This window comes from Danio aesculapii, chromosome 6, assembly GCF_903798145.1.
Source record: "Danio aesculapii chromosome 6, fDanAes4.1, whole genome shotgun sequence".
Classification (NCBI taxonomy): domain Eukaryota; kingdom Metazoa; phylum Chordata; class Actinopteri; order Cypriniformes; family Danionidae; genus Danio; species Danio aesculapii.
The window spans coordinates 134,043-160,602 of record NC_079440.1 but is presented as its reverse complement, the minus strand read 5'-3'; the positions used below and the strand labels follow the sequence as shown (position 1 = coordinate 160,602).

The 26,560-nt window shown below is 40.3% G+C and overlaps 1 protein-coding gene and 2 long non-coding RNA genes across 3 annotated transcripts; 2 read left to right on the top strand and 1 right to left on the bottom strand.

Moving 5' to 3' along the window:
• Positions 1 to 8,245: 8,245 nt before the first annotated feature.
• On the bottom strand, positions 8,246 to 15,060 carry LOC130230267 (uncharacterized). Its single transcript, XM_056459216.1, is given in 23 exon segments — positions 8,246 to 8,325; positions 8,420 to 8,622; positions 8,749 to 8,810; positions 8,889 to 8,933; positions 9,081 to 9,131; positions 9,253 to 9,313; positions 9,777 to 9,842; positions 9,948 to 10,031; positions 10,130 to 10,177; positions 10,258 to 10,374; positions 10,481 to 10,581; positions 10,679 to 10,738; positions 10,875 to 10,964; positions 11,102 to 11,498; positions 11,501 to 11,736; positions 11,990 to 12,131; positions 12,298 to 12,488; positions 12,836 to 12,940; positions 13,025 to 13,229; positions 13,369 to 13,508; positions 13,621 to 14,446; positions 14,448 to 14,891; positions 14,959 to 15,060. Coding segments are annotated over 18 exon segments (3,393 nt in total). The 3' UTR covers positions 8,246 to 8,325; positions 8,420 to 8,622; positions 8,749 to 8,810; positions 8,889 to 8,933; positions 9,081 to 9,131; positions 9,253 to 9,274.
• A 3,719-nt stretch (positions 15,061 to 18,779) lies between these two features.
• Positions 18,780 to 19,233, top strand: LOC130230014 (uncharacterized). The gene is made up of 3 exons (XR_008837892.1): positions 18,780 to 18,830; positions 18,906 to 18,950; positions 19,159 to 19,233. It is a non-coding gene; the product is annotated as an uncharacterized LOC130230014 (long non-coding RNA).
• A 195-nt stretch (positions 19,234 to 19,428) lies between these two features.
• LOC130230265 (uncharacterized) lies at positions 19,429 to 20,091 on the top strand. The gene is made up of 3 exons (XR_008837938.1): positions 19,429 to 19,577; positions 19,729 to 19,917; positions 20,009 to 20,091. It is a non-coding gene; the product is annotated as an uncharacterized LOC130230265 (long non-coding RNA).
• Positions 20,092 to 26,560: the final 6,469 nt, after the last annotated feature.

Here is a 26,560-nt window from a genome sequence, read left to right as displayed (position 1 = left end):
CTGCACATCTAGTAAGTGTTGCTCTTCTCAGGGTTTTGTTTGACTGTACGTTCCTGCACATCTAGTAAGTGTTGCTCTTCTCAGGGTTTTGTTTGACTGTACGTTCCTGCACATCTAGTAAGTGTTGCTCTTCTCAGGGTTTTGTTTGACTGTACGTTCCTGCACATCTAGTAAGTGTTGCTCTTCTCAGGGTTTTGTTTGACTGTACGTTCCTGCACATCTAGTAAGTGTTGCTCTTCTCAGGGTTTTGTTTGACTGTACGTTCCTGCACATCTAGTAAGTGTTGCTCTTCTCAGGGTTTTGTTTGACTGTACGTTCCTGCACATCTAGTAAGTGTTGCTCTTCTCAGGGTTTTGTTTGACTGACGTTCCTGCACATCTAGTAAGTGTTGCTCTTCTCAGGGTTTTGTTTGACTGTACGTCCTGCACATTTCCTAGTAGTGTTGCTCTTCTCAGGCTTTTGTTTGACTACGTTCCTGCACATCTAGTAAGTGTTGCTCTCCTCAGGGTTTTGTTTGACTGTACGTTCCTGCACATCTAGTAAGTGTTGCTCTTCTCAGGGTTTTGTTTGACTGTACGTTCCTGCACATCTAGTAAGTGTTGCTCTTCTCAGGGTTTTGTTTGACTGTACGTTCCTGCACATCTAGTAAGTGTTGCTCTTCTCAGGGTTTTGTTTGACTGTACGTTCCTGCACATCTAGTAAGTGTTGCTCTTCTCAGGGTTTTGTTTGACTGTACGTTCCTGCACATCTAGTAAGTGTTGCTCTTCTCAGGGTTTTGTTTGACTGTACGTTCCTGCACATCTAGTAAGTGTTGCTCTTCTCAGGGTTTTGTTTGACTGTACGTTCCTGCACATCTAGTAAGTGTTGCTCTTCTCAGGGTTTTGTTTGACTGTACGTTCCTGCACATCTAGTAAGTGTTGCTCTTCTCAGGGTTTTGTTTGACTGTACGTTCCTGCACATCTAGTAAGTGTTGCTCTTCTCAGGGTTTGTTTGACTGTACGTTCCTGCACATCTAGTAAGTGTTGCTCTTCTCAGGGTTTTGTTTGACTGTACGTTCCTGCACATCTAGTAAGTGTTGCTCTTCTCAGGGTTTTGTTTGACTGTACGTTCCTGCACATCTAGTAAGTGTTGCTCTTCTCAGGGTTTTGTTTGACTGCTCCTGCACATCTAGTAAGTGTTGCTCTTCTCAGGGTTTTGTTTGACTGTACGTTCCTGCACATCTAGTAAGTGTTGCTCTTCTCAGGGTTTTGTTTGACTGTACGTTCCTGCACATCTAGTAAGTGTTGCTCTTCTCAGGGTTTTGTTTGACTGTACGTTCCTGCACATCTAGTAAGTGTTGCTCTTCTCAGGGTTTTGTTTGACTGTACGTTCCTGCACATCTAGTAAGTGTTGCTCTTCTCAGGGTTTTGTTTGACTGTACGTTCCTGCACATCTAGTAAGTGTTGCTCTTCTCAGGGTTTTGTTTGACTGTACGTTCCTGCACATCTAGTAAGTGTTGCTCTTCTCAGGGTTTTGTTTGACTGTACGTTCCTGCACATCTAGTAAGTGTTGCTCTTCTCAGGGTTTTGTTTGACTGTACGTTCCTGCACATCTAGTAAGTGTTGCTCTTCTCAGGGTTTTGTTTGACTGTACGTTCCTGCACATCTAGTAAGTGTTGCTCTTCTTAGGGTTTTGTTTGACTGTACGTTCCTGCACATCTAGTAAGTGTTGCTCTTCTCAGGGTTTTGTTTGACTGTACGTTCCTGCACATCTAGTAAGTGTTGCTCTTCTTAGGGTTTTGTTTGACTGTACGTTCCTGCACATCTAGTAAGTGTTGCTCTTCTCAGGGTTTTGTTTGACTGTACGTTCCTGCACATTTAGTAAGTGTTGCTCTTCTCAGGGTTTTGTTTGACTGTACGTTCCTGCACATCTAGTAAGTGTTGCTCTTCTCAGGGTTTTGTTTGACTGTACGTTCCTGCACATCTAGTAGTGTTGCTCTTCTCAGGGGTTTTGTTTGACTGTACGTTCCTGCACATCTAGTAAGTGTTGCTCTTCTCAGGGTTTTGTTTGGCTGTACGTTCCTGCACATCTAGTAAGTGTTGCTCTTCTCAGGGTTTTTGTGACTGTACGTTCCTGCACATCTAGTAAGTGTTGCTCTTCTCAGGGTTTGTTTGATACGTTCCTGCACATCTAGTAAGTGTTGCTCTTCTCAGGGTTTTGTTTGACTGTACGTTCCTGCACATCTAGTAAGTGTTGCTCTTCTCAGGGTTTTGTTTGACTGTACGTTCCTGCACATCTAGTAAGTGTTGCTCTTCTCAGGGTTTTGTTTGACTGTACGTTCCTGCACATCTAGTAAGTGTTGCTCTTCTCAGGGTTTTGTTTGACTGTACGTTCCTGCACATCTAGTAAGTGTTGCTCTTCTCAGGGTTTTGTTTGACTGTACGTTCCTGCACATCTAGTAAGTGTTGCTCTTCTCAGGGTTTTGTTGACTGTAGTTCCTGCACATCTAGTAAGTGTTGCTCTTCTCAGGGTTTTGTTTGACTGTACGTTCCTGCCACATCTAGTAAGTGTTGCTCTTCTCAGGGTTTTTGTTTGACTGCTCCTGCACATTTCCTAATTGTGTTCTCTCCTCAGGCTTTTGTTTGACTACGTTCCTGCACATCTAGTAAGTGTTGCTCTTCTCAGGGTTTTGTTTGACTGTTCCTGCACATCTAGTAAGTGTTGCTCTTCTCATGGTTTTGTTTGACTGCTCCTGCACATTTCCTAATTGTGTTCTCTCCTCAGGCTTTTGTTTGACTGTATGTTCCTGCACATCTAGTAAGTGCTGCTCTTCTCAGGGTTTCGTTTGACTATGCCCCCGCACATTTCCTAATTGTGTTTCCTCAGGGTTTTGTTTGACTGTTCCTGCACATTTCCTAATGGTTTTCTCTCCTCAGGCTCTTGTTTGACTGTACGTTCCTGCACATCTAGTAACTGTTGCTTCTCTCAGGGTTTTGTTTGACCAGATGTTCCTGCACATCTAGTAATTGGTTTTTCTGATCTCAGGGTTTGTTTGGCATCTAGTAAGTGTTTCTCTTCTGGGTTTGTTTGACTGTTGTGGCACATCTAGTAATTGTTTCTTCTCAGGTATTGCTTGAGCTGGACCTGAACTCCCATCAGAACATCTTCAGGACTCTTTGCACTACCTGACTAAGTATTTTTTTTTCTTCTGCGCTTCACATGGAGCACTACAAGAACTACATCAACACTGGTGTTTTTTTTTTTTTTTTTTTTAATTGTCATGAAACTGGCCACTCCATAGTCTGGCACATTTTGTACCAAATCCACTAATGGTAAGGCGTTTACTCAGTTTTCCTGATGCTTTTAATTTTGTCTGTCTCTGTAGGTTATAAATTTGTCTGTCTCTGTCCCTGCAATCCTCAGTGCTGATGAGCATCAGAGCTGTTGCCATCCTCCTATGCAGTGTTGAGGCTTCATCAGATGGAAATCGTGAAGAGTGGCATCATGAGCCTGGTCTAAACCAAACTCTAGTACAATCCTCCAATTATTGACAAGGACATGAATGGTTCAGTATGATCTTTCCTCTAAATGAATGGTTATGCTGTGCATGGAAACTGCTTTTAATTACTGGTATGTTTTCTGTGAGCCTCCTAGGCTTGTCTGTGACCATCTGCACCCCAGCAGAGCTGGAGCTGATCTCCTGGACATGTTGCCTGACAAGACTGTGGAGCTAGAGGTGGTGAAGTTTGCATCTTACAGGTCCAGGTGCTCACTGCAACACTGGGTTATGTGGACTCATGTGTGAAGCAGAAGGTGAGTCCTTCCGGATCCCCTGTAAGATGCAACAGGGCTAAACATTGGTGACCATTGTCCCACACCTCTGTATTAAATCCACTTAAGGTAAGGTTTGTTGCTAAGAAGAACAAACTGCTTTAATGTTTTCTGTTCCTGTCCTAAGCTACATGCTAATGGTTTTCTCACCAACAGATCTGGATCTGAACCCCTCTTGGACATCTTCAGGATGCTTCATAAAATTTGACCTAAGTTAATTCACAATAGCACGTGCACACTGCACTACAGACAGCAGTAACTTAAAAAAAAAAAAAAAAAAAATGTAGACCAGTATTAGTGAATTATTTTATTTTTTTGAGTGCAGGTGAAGACGCAAGCTGCAGTTGGAGCAGGAGGGGGTGGAGAAGCTTTGCCTGGAGGTCCTGGATCTGCAAGCCCTAAGGTTTTTTGTGGAATTTTAACACCAATCTGCTCAACGGTGCCTTCCTCTGCACATGCCCAATACATTGCCTGCCCAGGTGTTAACTCCAGTGCTGGGATACTGAGGACTGAGTGTGCAGTTGAATTTGAGGTTCTCCTACTGTCAGCTTTCCAGATCCCCACCCAGAACTGCTTTTGCTGCTCTGAAATGGAATGAGAGCACGGAGTCTGTAGTCCGGTACATCTGGGTTAAATCCACTGAACGTAATGTGCACTCAGTTTTCCTTGTGCTCGTGTTAATGAAGTCTCTCTTTAGGTCCCGGCAATATTGAATGCTGTTAAGCGTTGGACCTTTTTGTTGTCCTGCGTGCAGTGATGAACATCAGGTGAACCCCTGCTGAACCGTAAGTCTTTACTCTGAATGAATGGTTATGCTTTAAAATGGAAACTGCTTTTAATTACTGGCATGTTTTCTGTGAGCCTCCTAGGCTTGTCTGTGCTGACCATCTGCACCCCAGCAGAGCTGGAGCTGAACTCCCGGACACGTTGCCTGAGGAGTTGGAAGTGGTGAAGCTTTGCTGCAAGATCTGGGAGTGGAGCTGCAGTATGAGCAGGAGGCAGAGAAGCTTTTCCTGGAGGTCCTGGATTGTTAGCTCAGATCTTGAATTGGAGACTAGCTACCGTGGACTGTGTGTAGTGGAATTGGAGGTTCTCCTGCCAGCTTTCCAGATCCCCACCCAGAACTGCTTTGCCCCTCAGATGGAATGAGAGCAAACATTGAGTCCTGTACATCTGGGTAAAATCCCTGCTGTCTTGAATGCTGTTGAGCTTTGGAGCTTTTGTCGTCCTGCATGCAGTGGTGAACGAGGTTGCAGCAGATGGAGGTCCTGAAGATGGGAATTCAGGAGCCTGATTGAGACCGTTGCCAGAGATCCTGATCATAATTTTCAGGACTTCTCCCAACATGCCAAAAATAAGGTTAGTCGAATCTGTACTGAATAAATTGTGGATGACTTAAAAAAAAAAAAAAAAACAATTCTCCCTCTTCCCCCTCAGCAAATTTAATGACTTGCCATTCCAAGGCTGAACTCCTGTAAGTATGTGTGTGGACTAATGGGCTATGGATTTTTATTTTTTATTTTTGGGGATCAAATGACTACAGTGGCTTTCTGAACTATGGGTTTGTAGAGAAACTGTGTAAATGAAGGCTATGATCAATGCTCTTCCACATGAAACAGCACATGACTTCCAGGTAGAGCTGACTCCATGTTGGTATGTATGGTAAGTTGTAGTTGGTTTAGTCAATCCCAGGTCTGAAAATGCTAAGGTGAGTTATGTTTGACTGTTCCTGCACATCTGGTAAGCATTTCTCTTAGGGTTGTGTTTGACAATGTTCCTGCACATCTGGTAAGTATTTCTCTTAGGGTTGTGTTTGACAATGTTCCTGCACATCTGGTAAGTATTTCACTTAGGGTTTTGTTTGATTATGCTCGGTGGTTAAAAGTGGTTCTCTTATGGTTGCAGCCTAAAGGTGCATGAAGACTCCCTCTACCAATAAGTATATAAAACAGATGGGCAGGTATTTAGCATTGGGAAAGGTCTGCATGCTGGGACTGGACCTCTGAATGCCTTCATTTGTATAATGCTGCACTGCAAACAAGGCTATTTGTCCCTGTGGTGAGCTTTTTCAGCTTCTGTCACTCACTCTAACCCAAAAATAATAGGTATTTATACTTTTGTTTTGAGTGTCCTCTAGCACTTAAACTGACCCAAGAGATCCTGCAGACTGAGTCTATTACTGGTCCAGCTGAGGAGAGGAGCTGCAGGTTGGTTTAGTTGAAGGGTAAACTTGGATGTTGGCTGGAGAAAATCAGCAGCAGGAGAGAAGGCAATGACTTGTTCCTGAACCTACCTGTTACCTTCAGGAGATTTGGACAAGGGCTCTTGATTCCTGGACAAATCTGGGGTCCTGGAGAGTCCGAATTGGCCAGAGTAAGCGTCAAAAGAGGATCTCTACAGACTCGTCTCGGGTGACCTGGGCAACCTTGCGGTGTTAACAAAAGGTCACTTGGGGGAGTGGTGAGTATTCAGCCCCCCTGGGTCCACTTGGACAGCACGCAGGGACGGTGGCCTTGGGCGAACAGGCCTTAAATGAAGCCCAGTCTTCTACTGGTGATTAGCACCTCCACACAACGAGCACATTGCGCATCAACACCACCTACACCAGTCAGACAACCTCGTTTTAACTATTTGATCTGGAAACTTCTAAAACCTTGGACCTCTCAGGAAAAATAACTTCAACTAAACCTTCACCCTGCACTCAAACCCTAAACCCAACTGTCAGTAAACAAATGGTACTGTCTGTTATGCCAAGTAATTCCGGGCAGGACAACCCTCACCAGACCCTAAACCCAACCGTTCGTGATCAAAGGGCATAACCCCAACCCAATCGTAACCCTAAACTTTAGGAAAAACACACAACCCTCCCCTAAACTTAACTTTGACTAAACACCAGAACCCAAACTAAACAGATTGAGGATCTGATCAAATCCCCATTACAAATTGGCAAGAAGACACTAGCCTGTGATTGATCATCCAGAGCTGATCGCCTCAGACGAATGGGTCTAGTGTTTTAAAGAGTCAAAACACCCGATGAATCTGAGGTACACTACTGAAGAAGTGTCTTAAACATTTCCCTCTCACAACTGGTCTTGAGGGAGTAAGTAAAAGACAAACCACACCTTCTCGATCATGGTGTGTCCCCTGCCAGACCTCGATCATGGTGTCCCCTAAAACGCCTAACTTTGACCAAAAAAACACCAGAACCCAAAATAAACAGATTGAGGATCTGGTCAAATCTCTATAACAGAATTCAACTATACCCATCTGCAGCCCGCAGATTGGGGCGGGGCTGAATATGGGGCGGGGCTGCACATGCAGTCACGCCCACCAGTAATTTCATTGGTTAGTGGAAAGCGGGGCGGGGCTGCACATGCAGTCCCGCCCACTTGTAATTTCATTGGTTAGTGGAGACGTAATAACGTCGATGCCACTACGTCGTGTCAGTAAACAGGAAATGCATTTACAACTTCTCGAAAACAGTTTTTATTGTTAATAAAATACACAAAAGCGGTTATTCCTGCTAAATGTTTTAATGTAAATTACAAATATTATCAAATCATGAATTTCATTCAAGAAAACGGTTAGGTGAATTTCAATAGTATTTCTCCTGCAAAAAAATTACTTATTAAAAAGGATTGCCGAAAGATTAAACTTACAGAAATGAACTAGTTTTACTTTTGCAAAAGTACTAGTGATAATTGTTTTTTGGCCACATTTAATTTTTCTACAAATACCACGATTGAACTATGATTAGTGCTGCCTAATAAATATATATGTATGTGTGGGTGTGTGTGCGCGTGTGCGTGTGTGCGCGAGAACAGATGTACAGCAGGAAGACTGACAAGTAACCAAGAAAATAATAATAATTTAAGACACAGCAGTTTTTTGATTGTCTTTAATAAACAAAAACTATTAAACATTTTCATAGGGGAATTCCCCTCCAGCATTAAAGTGGCAATCTGCTGAGCAGTATCCTGGGAAGTCGATGGTGGAGTAGAATGCTCGCAGGACTCCCTTCCTGCCATCCCCAACATACCCAGGTGGGCAGTCTTTAAAAATGTTCCCACATTCAGGGCATTCGGTCAAGGAATATGGCACTCTGAACTCTTTTTTTGTAGTCCTCAGAAAACTTACTCCAGTTGATGACACCTGAATAAAAATCAAGTACATTTAGCAAGACACAAACATAATTCAAAGTATAACTAATAATACAGTACTGTTAAAAGTGTTTGGCATACTCTATATTCTTTATCATGTGTACACAGACAGACAGACAGAGATGAATAGAAACAAATAAGGAATATGCTAAGCACTTTCCTTAGTCACTATTTATAAAGATTTGTTTATAAATAACTTACTGTCCAGCCAGATGTAGTGAGCCTGCTCCCTGAATTTAGCATTGCTAACAATATCTTTGAAGATCCTGCACGTCAAGGAGAGGCGAAGGAAAGCCACATCACCATCCTCTGTGACGACCTTCAAAAGGATTTGCCGCAGGATCTCAGGAGGCATCTGTACAAAATAGCCGACAATATGGCCAAATTGCCGCTTAACATATGCATATTAAAATAAATCTCAGAGTTAAAGATGTTTCTACTAGGCATACCGTGGTCAGAAAATCGTCAACTGGGATGGGGTCGATTGCCTCTAAATGAACAATAAAAAAACAAAAAAAACAAAACCATCATATTCCTTCTAATTGTACCATTAAAAATACCAGTGTAAACCATACCTGCTTTCTGCGTTCTCATTCTTTTCCTGAGGCTTTTTCTTTTAGCATCTGACCTAAAAATGTTTTAAAATAAAAAACTAAGATTAATGTAAAAATGTTATGCATTTTTCAGTTAAAAAAATTCTTAAGTTTTATGTAAAATTGCTAGGCTAAAGGTTCACTGATAAACTGAAAACATTTTACATTCAGGAGACCTAACTTACTTCAAAGGGTAGTTTGTCAGCAAAACTATGCACCACCAGTGTCTTAGCAGTTGCATGTCAGACTGCAAAATAAAGAACAGATAAACTAATGCCAAGTAATAATAACAAACAAAAAAAAAACCTTAGAAAACAAAGTTTACCTCATCGAAATCAAAATGCCCCTCCATCACAATGTATAGAGCATACTACAACATAAATAAACAGCACATTAGAGCAGATGTACAGATGCATACTAAAATAGCATATTGGTTTTGTAATGATTCCAAGCAACAAAACACCATATGCAAACATTAAATAAGTTTTTGAAGAAACTTTTTTTTTAAATTACTTGCCATCAACACAAACACTCCACAGTTATTTGAGCAGTGTTGTTTGGGAATGCCCTGGTAATACAAAAAAAACAAAAGAACACCACCATTAACAACAACAATTAACAACAAAAAAAGACAAAATAAAGTCAAAACATTAAGTAGTTAAGGAACAATGTTTATGGGTGTTGCTTACTGGAATTTCATCAGCACTGTATTCATCCCATGTGTCTGAACATACATGCTGTGCTCGTTTTCTGTAGAGAACAATATTAAAAGAAACAAACATACAAAACCTTAAACATTTAAATTGAAAGCTCTCATATCACAGGGCCTACAGTCCATCAGACATTCAGATGGGACTTATCAAAAGAACATCAATGAACATATAAAGATAGATAAATCTGAACAAAGAGAAAAAAGTGAACAAAAATGGGGATATGTGGTTTAAAACAGAACTACCATTATCCCGAACTCTGAACTTTTCACTCATAAACCTGTAACTGCTCAAGTAGCGTGTATCACTGAAGCCTCGTCCAGAGAGGGAATCAAGCCAATAGATCTCCCTTTTTTTTGGCTTCATGATCTATGACAGTGCAACTTTAACATTACATTTCATGAACTGAATCCTTACTTTTCAGGTTTTATATCTAAAATAAGTGGAACAGTTTAATATTTTCTATTTATTTACTTGACATTATGTATTATATTGACACATACACAGATCATCCAGTGATTGCTCGTCCAAGAAGGTAGTAAAATGATGTCATGACTTGCCAGATTTTCCTTAAACAAAATCAGAAGAATTTAAGAAATGTAGTATTTACAACACAAACACTAAATGACTTATTCTACACTGCCTCAGTTACAAAATCACACAATAACACTCACAGGAACATTACACAGTGGGTCAACACACATTGGAGGCAACCAAGTCACTGTCACATATGCACTGAACACATGGACTGTTATACCCTGTTAAGTGAAAATAAATAAAAATACAATTAAACAAGCAGATACAATCATATACATTAAATACAGAGTTTTTTGGTCTAGGTCATTCTTTGCATTACCTGAAGGCCAGCAACATCCTTTACGACAGAAAGGCAAGCATTCAAAATCTGTAATCATTCAAGGATAAATTTATTTTACTATATGGATTAAGGTATTAATATACCAAAATGTGTTTGCAGAATCTTACTGTCGCCTCTACATCATGTAGTCCCAACGTTTGGAAATCCAACCTGGTGAGCACTGTGCCTCCAACAGTTGCTAGGAATTCATTTTTTGGCCCTCTCTCCTGTAAGGCATGGTTTAACTATGAAAAGAACATACTATAATATACTGCAATACAATATCTTTCTCGCTGTTCATCTTTATGCATTTCTAATGAATAAACATGTTTCATGATATATAAAACTAACCTTCTCCAGCTGGACTGTACTGGGTGGCTGTGTCCAGCATGCCTTGTTTGGCTGCACACATTCCAGAGTGAAAATACTCTCAGCAGAACTTTGAACAGGCACTACAAAATATATAAAATTTAAAATAATTAGCAACAACATTCTATTTAAGATGACAACCAATATGAAAGAAAAAATGTAAACAATTTAAATTCTTACAGTTGTTGTGTTGGTTCACTAAGGATCTCTTATCAGTCTTGACAGAGGGTGGAGGTGTGCCTTTAGATTGAAAAACAGTTGATGCATTATGTATAAAAGGTAATACTCTTACAACAACAAGTAGAAGAAGGAGGGCAACAAAGGAGAAAGAACAAGAAGGAAGAATAAGGAGAAAAACAGAAACAACAATTTTTACCACAATCCTTTGGTGCCTGTTTGAGCACTGCCTCATCATCAGGTACAATCTCCAAGTCAGAAAACACATGCTTGTCTGTGGATTTGTGGGCTAAGAAAGACAAACAAAAATAATAATAAAAAAAGGTTAAATGCTGTGAACTATGTGGCCCTATGAGGTAGTCATTAAAACTTTAATAAAATATTTAAACAAGTATGAAGAATATTTAAAAAAAATTATGACCTTACCATTTAAATCGGATTCCAAAGTACGATTGCCATGGAACAATTTATTAAACTGATCTATTTTTTTTTGGTTATGTGCAAGATTCCTGTGGTGGAGGATATTTCGTGCCAGAAAGATGTGTGCTGCTGGTCTTAACATATTCATGAAGTAATTGTTTTTCTTTACTTCGGAAAAAAGCTGCTCTGCACGCTGGCTATTAACTTTTCCAGCCAGCTCTGGCACAAGACCAATAGTGCAGAGCACATCTCTCTCATCCCTACTGTTTCTTTGATGAAAAACGTCACACAAACAGTAGTGCTCGGAAGAACCAGTCACCGGGTGGCAGTCAGGATCTGCAGGGTTTTTTTTGTGTGCCAGCCAAGGAAGGTGTACTTTTAGCTTTCCTTCTTTTGCTTTTTTTTAATGTTTTCAGCGGAGGGGTCTTGCACTCTACCCTCAAATGGGTGGAAAGGTGGACATCTTGGTTGCCTTTTATTTGTGTGTGCAACTAAGCCTCGAGGGTAATCATAGATTGTGATATTCTGAAAATTCTTCCATGACAGCAGAAGGTCCGAGAAATCACGTGGACTCTCAGCTCTCAGGTTAAATTTGATTGAGTAAACAATCCCACACGGACACATGATTACACCTACACCACCTATAAACACACAAAAGTAAAAAAATAACTAAATTATTGAAACACTAAATAAACAATTTCAACAATAATATAGTACATTTTAACATGGATCAAAAACCTTTCATAAATTATCCTAAAACTATTGAGCAGCAGCCATTCATATATTAGGATAATTTAAAAACATTGATCCACTTCAAATGTTTAACATATACTGTACACATATGGGCATATATACATATACAATACACATACATACATACATGCCATAACTCACCTGAAGCACCCCAAATCTTTTCAAACACCTTGTTGTATGTCACTCTATTCGACATTTTATCACGAAGTTTGAGGACGAGATCCATTTTAGAACCAACATTATCAACCCCACACTGTCGACACAGCTTTTTCAAATCTGCAATCTAATCATAAGCAAATTTGAGAGTAAGTTCAGCAAAAAAATAAATGTAATAAAAAGTACTATATAATAGTAAAGTGACCTTTTTACAAATTATTTTGCTGCCTACTAATCTTGGCTTTATTTGGAAAAACTAAAACATTTCCAAACCAATTTAAACAAAAATCTACCTTGAGGTGGAGAAGCTCATCTCCAAGCCTTTCCTCAGTAAGGGGCACATCCACATCAATCCCTCCATCTGGAGAATGGACTTTTGCATTCTCGGTGTTTAAAACCATCGTTGATCCCCTTGTTTTTGGACCTATCCACGGGGACCAGTAGTGGTAACTCGGTGAAATTTTAAATGGGTTTTCTTTGCCACCTTGAGAAAAAAAAAGCTATTTAATACATCAACACTAAACATACAGCTAACATTAAAAAGCTGATTTCGTAGTGGGCAGTTCTTCTATTATATGAATTTAAGACCACTATGCACTATACCAAAAAAAACAACAACTATAATTTCATAAAAATCATCACTAAGTTTTGGTTTTGCTTTTTTAGTTTAAATACTGCTAATTCCTACACTATAATAAATCTGTTAGAAAAGAAAAATGACAGAAAACTATAGTGTGTGGGCCTCCAGAAAACACTGCACAAAGACATGTCATAATACCAATCTTCATATCATGCAGCAATATTTGCATACCAAAACAAATCAAAACTTACTTGGGTAAAACCCTCTGCTTATCACATCCATTGTCACTGCATTCCAAAATTGCTCTATGTCAACATGCCCATCATAATCCACAGGTGGAGATGGAATTTCACTCACTGTGATGTAAAGAAACAAATCAAAATATGTAAATTATGAATTTATAAAGCAGCAAAACAACTCCAACTGGAACCAGCGTTTACCTGGGATGCTAAACACTCCTTTTTTATGAAGGTCCATAATCACAGTAGTTGGACTGTATCCACAGGACACACAGGAGTACATGTAGTCTAAATCACACAAAGCTTCAAAATGCAGATATGCCTGCATGATTAGGTCCCCTTTGGGAAAGGACTCTCCCTCTGTGGCTTCAATTATTTGCACAACCCTACCAACAGCTGTGTGATTCTGAAAAGAAGCATATATATGCAAGCATGCATGGTTAAATAAATATATAATAAAAGCCCTCATCAACATTTCTATTATTAGAATTTTTGTTAAAGAACAAGTTATAGTGAAAAAGCAGGCATTATTCCTGATATTGTACCTGTAGAGAATTTCTCAAAACCAAACATAAGTGTAGGGTGAGGATTACATGATCATTGAAGTTGTGCAAACCATCTTGCCATTCTTGGTATCTGTATATGTGATTGCATTTATGGCACAACTTGTAGTAGGTAGACACACCTGAAAAACAAGATTTGTACAGATTTATATATATTTGTAAATGGATAAAGAAAAATTCTGAATCAATGCAAATCACATTACAATATCTATTGAAACAATAAAACTGCCATACCCTGAATCAGTCCATTGAATGACACTATCTTTGCCCGGCAAGTAATCAAAACAGGTTCACTCAAAACTCCCTTGCATAGTCTGCATTCAACCTCCTCAGGCACAAGATGTTTTGGAAAAGCATGCTTTGATTTTTGCAGGATGTCCTGTTGGAGTTTCACTGGAATTTTCTTATGTTCGAGCATGTCTTCCATCATTTTTTTGACTGTAGTAGAGTTAGGGGGATATGAATCATGACAGTTGGCATCATCATCTTCATGAACAGTGTTGGGACCTTCTGAACTCTTAAGCCTTTTGAAGAGCTGTGGTATTGTCTGGAAAAGATGCCACTTTGCTGTGGCTTTGTGAATACACGATTGACGAGGCTTGGCACAAGGACAATGCCAGTTATTTTTCTTTTTATCATAAGTCACCATGACCCTTCCCATTCTACTGTAATAGGACACTGTTGGTTCAAACACAGAAATGAAACATTTTGTTGATGAACTTCCAACAGTGACATGGAAAGACAAAGGTGTCTCCGCAACATTTGCTTCTTGCTGCAACTTTAACAGTTGGATTTTCCTTGCTTCACCAAACCACTTCTCCTGCACCAGCTGAGAGAGACTGTTTTCTGTCAGTGCAAAATTGGATTTTTCAATTTGTTTACAAAAACACAATGACTGTACATGGCAGCACTCAAACGGTAAGATCCCAGTGATGTGTGCGTATTCAGCATTTGAAATGCATTGGTCAAGTTCACAGGCTGAACGAAAGTTTGGGCCCCATGTATTTTTTATTACATGTATGGGTATTGCTTGACCATGAAATGCCTTTTCAACAGCAAAAAATGCCAATTTTTCCATCAATGCACTGAGATCTGAAGTGCTTCTCAGGAGTCATCGCATTTACTCTGTCCGTATGTTGTCTTTGAATGTGAGTTCGTAGATTTTTGGCCAGGAGTGTTACATTACATTGGCTGCAAGTGGCAGTCGTCTTTGCTGACAATTTTGGGAGTGACGGCAAAGGGTGGACAGAAGGTGACTGAGCCTGTTTCTGCTTGACAGATGTCACCTGGGCATGTGTCTGCTGGGCAGATGACTGAGGCTGTGCCTGCCTGACTGGTGTCACCTGGGCATGTGTCTGCTGGGCAGATGACTGAGGCTGTGCCTGCCTGACTGGTGTCACCTGGGCATGTGTCTGCTGGGCAGATGACTGAGGCTGTGCCTGCCTGACTGGTGTCACCTGGGCATGTGTCTGCTGGGCAGATGACTGAGGCTTGTGCCTGCCTGACTGGTGTCACCTGGGCATGTGTCTGCTGGGCAGATGACTGAGGCTGTGCCTGCCTGACTGGTGTCACCTGGGCATGTGTCTGCTGGGCAGATGACTGAGGCTGTGCCTGCCTGACTGGTGTCACCTGGGCATGTGTCTGCTGGGCAGATGACTGAGGCTGTGCCTGCATGGCAAAGGTCACCTGTGGCTGTGTCCGCTGGGTAGACGATGACTGATGGTTGTGAATCCTGGACAGATGATGACTCAGGCTTGGTCTGCAGCACAGCTGATGACTGAGGATGGGTTGATGGGGAATGCTGGCTGGCAATGTGGTTTAGTAAATTTGCCCGAGTTAACACAATCACTGAACAATAGCAGCAGTGAAAGTGGGATTTTTCTCTACAATTTAAACCACATTTTACAATTGTGAAATCTGAAATAGAATAAAAAAACATGTATATTCTTTAAATTATGTACAATAAACCTTACTTGTGTCTCACTCTGGCCTTTGGACAGTTGAATGACAAGCACATTTTATATTATTTGAGCAACAAAGACCCAAGATTTATGAAGTATGATGGTTCATGTTAAGTAGAAAATGAAGTTTGCCTGAGCCTTAATATAAAAATAATAATAATAATAATTACAAATAAGAATGCAAATGTAAATACAATTTGCAATTTTGGCTAGTTTGACAACAAATTAGACTAAAGTGTTGAAAGCAAAACTTTAAACTCACCATGATGTTGTACTGCCCACTGTAAATGATTTTTGATGTGATAAAGCATTATTTGTGGCATACTAGTGTATGAGCAGAATGGGCACTTGTCACTGCAGTTTTTTAAATACTGCTCACATTCATTCTTGCATAGCACAGTTTTATGCATATTTGCCAGGGGAAATGGCTCTTAAAAGAGCCGTTGGGTTATGAATTAAATTAAAAATAAAAAGTTGTAAACAAAAAATGTAAAAAATAATTAAGAGCAAAATAAATAAATAAATCAAAACAAAAAGAGGGAAAGTACTGAAGTAAAGCAAATGTACTCCACAAGAATTGTAGGGACGAATATATCAATGACAGGAATCCGCAAACAGAAGGTAGTACAGATCAATAGGTTAGGAATCAAACATTTTATATTGCACATATTTAACAGTAACATTATCAGAGTAACATATGTAAATTAGAGAACAATCCATTGAAGGGATTTAATTCATAGAAGTAAATCCCAAACAAATTTATATTTTGTTCATATCTTTGATATCAATAAACTTCATGTGATAGACTGCATTTACCAAACTGAAAAAGCTGATTTTATATTCGCACATTTGTTAGGTTACAACTGATGACACAGTCCTTATATTGTTTGCCACGCTATTTTGAGTATTCTGTATGAAATGACAAGTTAGACTTGAAAACAACATTAGCACTGTTTAATTGACCGTGAACAATGGTGTAGGCTACTTTGATAGCCGTTGGCTGTGAATATGATTTCCCGATTTAGAATTTGTAAATAATATTTTTTTGAAATTATATTATACAGAGGACGTCAGTATGTGACTGCGGTCACGCCATCTGTGGTTCCGAGAGAGACGGTCACGCTATCTGTGCTTTAAATTGTATTGTGTTACTCTGTGTTTTGCGGTAGATTAAAGACGCGTGTGTTTAATGCCCTGCAGTTTTATAATCTTGTTTCACTTTTATTCGCGTAAATGAATACAAATGCGGGATAATAAAAAATCGTCACATTTGTTCATATTTGGGTATATAATAATGATGAATTTGCATGTAGGCGATGCTATTATTTCTTTGTTTTGCTGTAATTGTGTTTTATTTGCGAGTTTAAAACAAAATAACAGTATTAAAGTCATTACCCGGCTGTCATGACTATTCACATTCCTTTTCATATTCACAACTTACTATTTAGGTGTTTACGATGTAATTATGACAGTTTTATTGGTTTATTTGTGTTTTTCTGTAAAAATTTTCCCCTGTACAGCTCTGGGGGGTGTTGGAGGTGGCCTCGTCTGACACCAGGGTGTATTGTTGCTTTCCGTGTGGGGGAGTGTATTTACATCTCTGAGGCACTGCATCTTTAAATTTTTTAAAAGTATACTTTGTTAAGGTTAATGCCACTGCCCTCCATCATAACCTATGGTCATTTAAGTCCCAATGTCATTAATGGGATTTGATTATGTTTTCTTAACTATTTGCTTATCTTTTTTGTCTGTTCCAGGAGGTTGGGCTGTCATCATGTGTCCTTGTGGCATAGTTTCCAGTATAAAATGTAATCTGCGAGCAGAAAGTCAACGGGACTGTTCTTTCCAGTTGCTCAGTGTCAAGTTTCTGTTCTCTAATTATTGTGTTATTTTCTAATTTTGATGCTTTAATGTACTCTAAGGACCACTGACCGCACTGCCAGAAAATATTGTGACTTTACAAACGACCGCTGCATCACCAGGCATAACATCAGTCACATCTCCTCTGTCATCAGTACCAATTACAGAAAAAACAGCTTGTGAATCTACCACTCTTCTGAATTTTTTGGAACCTACTAAGCCTTGGGAGAGGGCCTGTCATCCATTACAAGAGAAACTGGTGAACAATTACCATTACATACAAACGCACACACACACACACACACACACACACACATATTTATTGTTATTATTATTACAGCTTGATTATGTGCTGGACCGAAATCGCCCTGGCAGTGAAATAATTGTGAAGGAGGGGCAAGTGTGCCTTATTCGAGAAGAATTTTGGAGCCTTGGATTGTTGAGGGACATGGACTCCCATGTAAGCAGTCTGTTTTTTATTATAACTTTATTTTATTAAAAACATTGACTTATCAAAGTATTTATTGCAGATTGGAAACGCCTGCATGAAGCTTATTTGTGAAATGGCTCGACAAATTGTATGTACTATAAAAACATAATATTTATATAGATTGTTTTAACTTGATCTAAATTAAAAAAAAAAAAAATAATTTAAACTGCGAAAATGTTCATGTCATTGTCAACAGTTTCTTTTTATTCATGTAGGGCAAGGACATATACATTGAGGACTTTTATGTTGTCCCTGTGTGGAAAGAAACTCCTAACAACATTGTTACTGGATTACCGGTGCGTGTATGTACTGTATTTACTGTGTGAGAAGTACAACCTAAATTAAACGACATAACTGTCCTGATCAATTCTAGGAAGATGCAGACTTGAAAGACCTGTTAGCCTTTCCAGCATGGTCAAATGCCAATGGACCAGACCACTTTGTTGTCTGTGTAAGAAAATATTGAAATGTCTAGTGCATACATTAATTGGTATTGCAATGTGTGTGTTTCTAAAATAAAACACTGAAAAATCTTGGAAGAAGCAATAATGTTCAAATGAAATATTTTTACACCTTTAACATTGTAGATAATGATGCCGCTTCGAAGAGAGATGGTGTTTTTAGACTCTCTGTACGCAGAGCATGAATCAGGATTTGGAGATGAGGAATACAGGGCAATTTTTAGGTCTATCAATAAACTAAGACATGTTTCAGCCTTTATGTGATATATGGCTACGTTCCTATAGCCATTTCTATTTATTTCCTAACCGTGTATTATAGTTCTGTCACTTTTGGCTACGTTCCTATAGCCGTTTCTTGAACTTCTGGCTATGTTCATCTAGCCTTTTTTATGCATGGTGTTCTAGAGTTGAGGTGAGCTGTAATTGTTAGTATTACTACTAATATGTTTTGTTTACAGGAAAATTGCTTACCAAGTGGATCATGGGACATGGACTGAAAAGACTGGATATGATTTTCCAGTGAGGAATCAACTTAAAAAAAAATTATTATTTGGCATTTACAACAATTACATTTTTTGTACATTATTCTAAAATAAAATTGATTTGCTTTGCCTATTTTAGGCTTTGCCACGTCAGACAAGAGGGAATGATTGTGGTGTTTTTGTACTCATGGTAAGAAATAAATTGAGTTAATTGATTTAAAGATTTTGTAAACATTGTAAATGACTGTGGCTTCTCTCTTTTCAGTACACCCTCTCAATGGTGTGTGGCATTGGGTTTCAATTCCAGGAGGTATTATTTTATTATTTATGTAACTTTATTTTGTTGGTGCTTTTCTTAATCATAGCTAAAATGTAACTATTTTAGTGTATATTATCTTGCTTTCTTCTAAGCAACATATCTTTTAAAAAAAGGGGCATGGTTATTGCAAGCACACCCAACATCATGTATTAACAAAAACATGTTGGTTAACTGTCAGACTAAACAGTCTTTCTTTCAGATGGATATGCCTATCATCCGTCAGTGGTGGTGCCTTCTACTCATGGAACGATTTCAAATTGATGGGTATGTCAGTATTTTTTTTTTCTAGTAAATCTGTAAAATTAAAAATTTATATTGTGTCAATACAACAACTTGTAACATGAATAACAAAACATACTTAAAATCTCTCTTACCGGTGACCAGTTATTATGGATTTTGTCTTGTCTTGTTATTAAAAGCTATGGGCACAAATTTGCTTTCTGGACTGAGGAGGCAAGAAGTGTCTTGGATGGAAAGATTCTGCCCCTTTTTAGGGTGAAAAGAAAAACCACATCCAATCTTCCGGCACATGTCCAAGCAGTTCAAGATCGGGAAAGGAATGACAAAAGATTAGTGGACTTGATTATCACATCAAAATCAGCTGAGCAGCATTTGGTGGTATAGATGGTTCCACTTTAAATTACTCCTCTAGACTCTGAGTATGGTTGACTTAAATATAGTCAAGTGACAATTTAACTATTATTTGCCAAATATAATTAATTACTTGTGCATTTACATATGAAATATAATTTCCTTCTATGGCCCAAAGGATATACTCGGTGGGAAAAAGTCAAATTGGTTTCCACTAAAACCCCGTTCTCAAGTGCCTGTCTACATTGAGAATGAGCAGTCCCAGTCAATCATTTGTGACTACATCAGAGGAATTCTTAATAAAACCAAAACACAGCTGACCTTCAATGATGAGGTGGAGTTCATTTGTGGATGTCTCCTCCCAGAGGTAATCACAAAACATGTATGTACATGAGCATGCTTATGTTCTGCAGTGTGTGTTTTATTTTATTAATTGGTTTATCTGTATGTTTGTACAGGCCATAACTCATGGCATTTCCGAGTTACAAGGCTTGTCTTGGCAGGAGGCTGAAGATGTCTTCCTCCAGGGCCCCATTTATCACGCAAGGTATGTTTACATTTTTTTGTACAAAAGCTGTTAAGTTTTTATGTTGAACACAATTTCTGACAACAGCATTTATTTTTTTGAGTGAAGTTGAGGAATTTAACAGAAGAATTGCTCGAGAAATGAAAAATCTCCCCAACAAGAATGTAAAGCATTTTATTTTATTTTATACGTAATAAATACATTACTAATCCAAGTATTGTTTTTCACAATTTTTCTCTGCATTTTTTACAGCTCGATGACTTGTAGGACCTCATGAAAATTTATAAAAAAATAAAGTTTGGTGTGAGAAAATTACTCAGAGTACTATCATTTATTGTATGTGAATAAAGAGATAATGTTCATTCCCTCAACTCAATACTAAAGAGTTTGATAAATCCTTAATGATTTAAAAACAAAAAACAACAACAAAAACAATAAATGACTGAAAATATTTAAGTAACTGAACAATATCTATTTACAAATACAGTTAATTAAAATACAACAGACTTAATGCATTAAATCATAATCTAGTATGTTTAATATTTTATATAATAATGTATTCAATCATAGTGGAATATTTTATAGTAGAAAAATAGTGTAATTTACTATTTATAAATCGTTGAATTCAGGCTAGGCAATTTTTCCAACAGCAGGTGGCACTGTCTGAGAAAATGATAGGTCTGGAAGTGCTGGTCTGAGCGAGCAGGTCTGAGCGTACGGTTGGGTCTCCGGGCCTGCAGCTTCATAATGTTGGTTGTATTCGGTAAAATACAACAAGCTTCTACCCACTTTCTCCTCTAGGGGCAATGCAAGAACCAAACCGACATCACCCTCCCCGAGGTCAACTGTTGGGATAATTGACCCTGAGGGGAAAGGCAGAAAAGCTGCCCACTGGGTGTTTGAGCGCAGTGTTCTCCAGGATGGTAACCTGCCAGGGGAGACACCATGATCGAGGTCTGGCGGGGGAGACACCATGATCGAGAAGGTGCGGTTTGGTTGAGGCCCTTGTTTGAGGATTGTAATTGCTTCAGATGTTTTTTAGTATTCATTCTGTTGCTTTAACTTTATTGTCTGTTTATTTATTGACTTGTTGCGTGCTTCTCGACTTATTTTGAGGGATAACTTGTGCCTTTTTGTTTGACTGTTTTATGCCTTATTTAAGGATTTTGACTGTTTTTATGTTATATTGAGGTGTTCCACTACACCTTACGATATCTTCACTTGTTTGTTTAACTTGCATCTTCACTCTTTTTCGGGAGAGTTCGGTTTTCTTCTTTTTCTTCATCTTCTTGCTCTTCTTCTTGCTCTTCTGTCTTCTTTGTATGGCTTGTTGTTTGTTTTTGGTATTCCATCTGTTGCCTTAACTTTATTGTCTATTTATTTATTGACTCGTTTGCTTATTTCTTAACTTATTTTGAGGGAAGATTTGTGCATTTCTGTTTGTTTGACTGTTTTGTGCCTTATTTAAAGATTTCGGCTGTTTGTATGTTATAGTAAGACGTTTTTGTGGGTTGTCCTGCCCGAGATTACTTGGCATGAAGGACTGTACCCTTTGGTAACCGACGGTTGGTTTTAGGGTTTGAGTGCAGGGTGAAGGTTTAGTTGAAGTTATTTTTTCCGTAGAGGTCCAAGTTTTTAGAAGTTTCCAGAAGATCCAATTGTTGAAACGAGGTTGTCCGATTGGTGTAGTTGTGGTGTTGGTTAACTTTATTGTCTGTTGATTTATTGACTCGTTTGCTTGTTTCTTAGCTTATTTTTGGAAGGAAAATTTGTGCATTTCTGTTTGTTTGACTGTTTTGTGCCTTATTTAAAGATTTCGGCTGTTTGTATGTTATAGTAAGACGTTTTTTGTGGGTTGTCCTGCCCGAAATTACTTGGCATGAAGGATTGTACCCTTTGGTAACTGACGGTTGGTTTTAGGGTTTGAGTGCAGGGTGAAGGTTTAGTTGAAGTTATTTTTTCGTAGAGGTCCAAGTTTTTAGAAGTTTCCAGAAGATACAATTGTTAAAACGAGGTTGTCCGATTGGTGTAAGTGGTGTTGGTTAATTTTATTGTCTGTTTATTTTATTGACTGTTTGTATGTTATAGTAAGACGTTTCACTACTCCTTATGCTATCTTCGCTGGTTTACTTGTATCTTAGCCAGGGGGAGCCAGTCAAAGTTAACGAAATGATACGGAAGGATGAATAGGTGCCCTTGAGATGTATCCTGTGCATAAATTGGTATATGTCAAGTCCGATGGCTCTGGCGAGGTTAGGTTTAGAAAAAATTACAACAACTCCCCCCATCCTAGCACTTTGTCTAGGGCGGTTTGAGGTAGGGAGATTGAGGCTGCGTGCACGGGCCCACGCTTGTCTGACTATACACCATAAGAGCATTGATCTTCTACCTCCTGTGTAGGAGGTTGGCCTTGTCCTCATCAAGCCGTAAGCCCGAAGCCCAGACGTGTTTTTGTGTTGTTGATTTTTGTTTTTGGTTTTGGTGTTTTTGGGTTTGGTTTTGGTGTTTTTGGACGCTGTCGGGATCGATTGGGTGAGGGTTGGGGTTTGTTTCTCTTCTTCTTCTTACTCCCTCAAGACCAGTTGTGAGAGGGAAATGTTTAAGACACTTCATCAGTAGTGTACCTCAGAGTCATCGGGTGTTTCGACTCTTTAAACACTAGACACCCTCGTCTGAGGCGATCAGCTCTGGTTGATCAATCCCAGGCTAGTGTCTTCTTGCCAATTCTGTTATAGGGGTTTGACCAGATCCTCAATCTGTTTATTTTGGGTTCTGGTGTTTTTTTTTTTTGGTCCAAGTTAGGTGTTTTAGGGGTATTTTGTGTTTTTCCACACGTTTATGGTTACGACTTGGTTAGGGTTATGCCCTTTGGTCACGAGTGGTTGGGTTTAGGGTTTGGTGTGGGTTGTCCTGCCCTGAAATTACTTGGTCTAACAGACTGTACCCTTTGGTTACTGACGGTTGGGGTTAGGGTTTGGTGTGGGTGGTCCTGGCCGAACTTACTTGGCATTAACGAAATTGCTTGGCGTGAAGGACTGTACCCTTTGGTTACTGACGGTTGGGTTTAGGGTTTGGTGTGGGTGGTCCTGGCCGAACTTACTTGGCATTAACGAAATTGCTTGGCGTGAAGGACTGTACCCTTTGGTTACTGACGGTTGGGTTTAGGGTTTGACGTGGGTGGTCCTGCCTGAAATTACTTGGCATAACGAAATTACTTGGCATAACGGACTGTACCCTATGGTTACTGACGGTTGGGTTTAGGGTTTGGTGTGGGTCGTCCTGGCCGAAATTACTTGGCATTAACGAAATTGCTTGGCGTGAAGGACTGTACCCTTTGGTTACTGACGGTTGGGTTTAGGGTTTGGTGCTGACTGGTACGGTACGGTTCGGTACGGGGTCACCCTTATCAGGCTTGCGTTTCCACTAACAAGGGTACCCTTTTGGTGGGCGTGGTGTATGACAGAAAGTTTTAGTCGACGTCATTCTCGCTCGAGGAAATGTCTACAATAAAGCTGTATGGGTCACTTACATATCATATGAGAAGCACTTCTCACAAAACAGATGCTTTACACGCATAAATACTCGTGTAGAAATGTTTATTACTAACTTTTCAATGAACATGAGTTGATAATAACTGCAGATCAATGCCTACTGTAACGTCTGTAATCGTATTGAGTAATTAAATAAATGAACATGTATGAACACATACAAATATAGCCTAGTCGGTGAAAACCTCTCATCTGTGTTTGTAATCTTCAGCAGCACATGTAGCCTCCGTTAGAGAGTAAGTCCGTCATTCCCGGTTCATATTAGTCCAAAATGTGAAGATAATCATGGCATTTTGTTCATGTTTGCTGAGAAATAATGTGCTCCTTTTTTCCGCCTTCTCCTTTGACAAGCGCGAGAGTGAAGCGTGAAGAAACAGTGTCTGACAGGATCGGGTTTCAAAAGCACGTCAATAATCAAGCCCAGGTTATTATCATCAGCTCAAGAAGTTTGTTATTTCAGATATAATGTTGGACGAGCGCTAGCAAGAAAGCGAAACCGCTCGCGCCTCAGACTGGCTCGTAAAAAAAAACTACGTGTGGCTGTTCATCCACACGACGACAGGGTTTGTTTGAGCCCAGATCGACCATGGCTCGTTGCTATATGTATTTATAATTCCGCTGTGATCTCTCGGCTGTGTATTTCAAACATGGCGGGTTTTTTGTTTTCATTCTGGCTTGTTGCATAAGCGAATGACGTATCTGTAAACCAATAGCGTTCAGCTGCGCGTGTGGCTCTGCCTTTTGGGACCCTTTCTCGTGTTTGGTACCCTTTCGAAAGGGTGCCGGAAAAGTGGTACGGTACGGTTCGGTACGCTTTTTGACAGTGGAAACGACCATAAAAGCGTACCAAACCGAACCGTACCACTCAGTGGAACCGGGCCATTGGAGGATGCAGGGCCTTGTCTTGCTCCCTGGAACAGCGCACATGCTGCGCAGAGGCACACTCTTCCAACCCTCACACGGGGGATAGCTTTCTTGCTCTCTGGCTAGGATGGATTTCCTCGGTTTTGGTAAAAGTCAAGCCGATTCAGCTCACCCTACAAGACCGAGAGAGAGAAAGAGAGAGGGGTCACAGAGTCAATGCTCGTTGGCTAGGGTCGAGGGTTAGGATTCAGTAGGGGATATGGGGGTTCAGAATTGCGGTTCAGGGTTGGGGTTAGGAATTGGGGTTCAGGGGTGGGGTTAGGATTTGGGGTTCAGGGTTGGGGTGTAGGGTTGGTCTAGGGTGAGGTATTAGGATTGGTATCGCGTTTAGAGCTTGAGGGTTAGGGTGGTGGGTTAGTCCTCTTTTTGGTTAAGTCAAGCCGATTCACCTCACCTGTAGCTTATTAGGCTGTCTGTGGACATCCCACCTATAACTTATTTAGCTGTCTGTGGACATCCACCTGTAGCTTATCAGGCTGCCTGTGGACATCCCACCTGTAGCTTATGAAGCTGTCTGTGGACATCCCACCTGTAGCTTATTAGGCTGCCTGTGGACATCCCACCTGTAGCTTATGAAGCTGTCTGTGGACATCCCACCTGTAGCTTATTAGGCTGTCTGTGGACATCCCACCTGTAGCTTATTAGGCTGTCTGTGGACATCCCACCTGTAGCTTATTAGGCTGTCTGTGGACATCCCACCTGTAGCTTATTAGGCTGTCTGTGGACATCCCACCTGTAGCTTATTAGGCTGTCTGTGGACATCCCACCTGTAGCTTATTAGGCTGTCTGTGGACATCCCACCTGTAGCTTATTAGGCTGTCTGTGGACATCCCACCTGTAGCTTATTAGGCTGTCTGTGGACATCCCACCTGTAGCTTATTAGGCTGTCTGTGGACATCCCACCTGTAGCTTATTAGGCTGTCTGTGGACATCCCACCTGTAGCTTATTAGGCTGTCCTGTGGACATCCCACCTGTAGCTTATGAAGCTGTCTGTGGACATCCCACCTGTAGCTTATTAGGCTGTCTGTGGACATCCCACCTGTAGCTTATTAGGCTGTCTGTGGACATCCCACCTGTAGCTTATTAGGCTGTCTGTGGACATCCCACCTGTAGCTTATTAGGCTGTCTGTGGACATCCCACCTGTAGCTTATTAGGCTGTCTGTGGACATCCCACCTGTAGCTTATTAGGCTGTCTGTGGACATCCCACCTGTAGCTTATTAGGCTGTCTGTGGACATCCCACCTATAACTTGTTTAGCTGTCTGTGGACATCCACCTGTAGCTTATTAGGCTGTCTGTGGACATCCCGCCTATAACTTGTTTAGATGTCTGTGGACATCCCACCTGTAGCTTATTAGGCTGTCTGTGGACATCCCACCTGTAGCTTATTAGGCTGTCTGTGGACATCCCGCCTATTACTTATTGAGCTGTCTGTGGACATCCCACCTATTACTTATTTAGCTGTCTGTGGACATCCCACCTGTAGCTTATTAGGCTGTCTGTGGACATCCCACCTGTAGCTTATTAGGCTGTCTGTGGACATCCCGCCTATAACTTGTTCAACTGCCTGTGGACATCCCACCTGCAGCTTATTAGGCTGGTTGTGGAGGGTGGGTGGGTTGTGTCATCTTTCTTAACATTTTCTTTTTTTTTTAGTATTTAAAAATGTTTATTTCTTTTTGCAAAGTAATGCCGACCGACCTCACTCTCATAAAAAGGCTCGTTCAAGGCTCGAACGCAAAATGGCGGATCTGTCGAAGGCTCGCTTGGCCCTGGCAGAACACGTGCACCGGGGTGCGCATGGGGACAGCTCTCTACATGTCTACGGCCATGCACAAGACCGAGTGCTAGGACACTTTGTGTTACTGGGACACGGGAGCGGGTCGACTTCTCAGCCCGGAACACCCCCATTTCCTCTGACCTGCCATCGAGGTTTCGGCGAAGGCGAAACTTCGTGGACTTTGGTTTTGAGCGCTTCCTCAGACGTCTTCGGAGGAGACCTTAGAGGAGA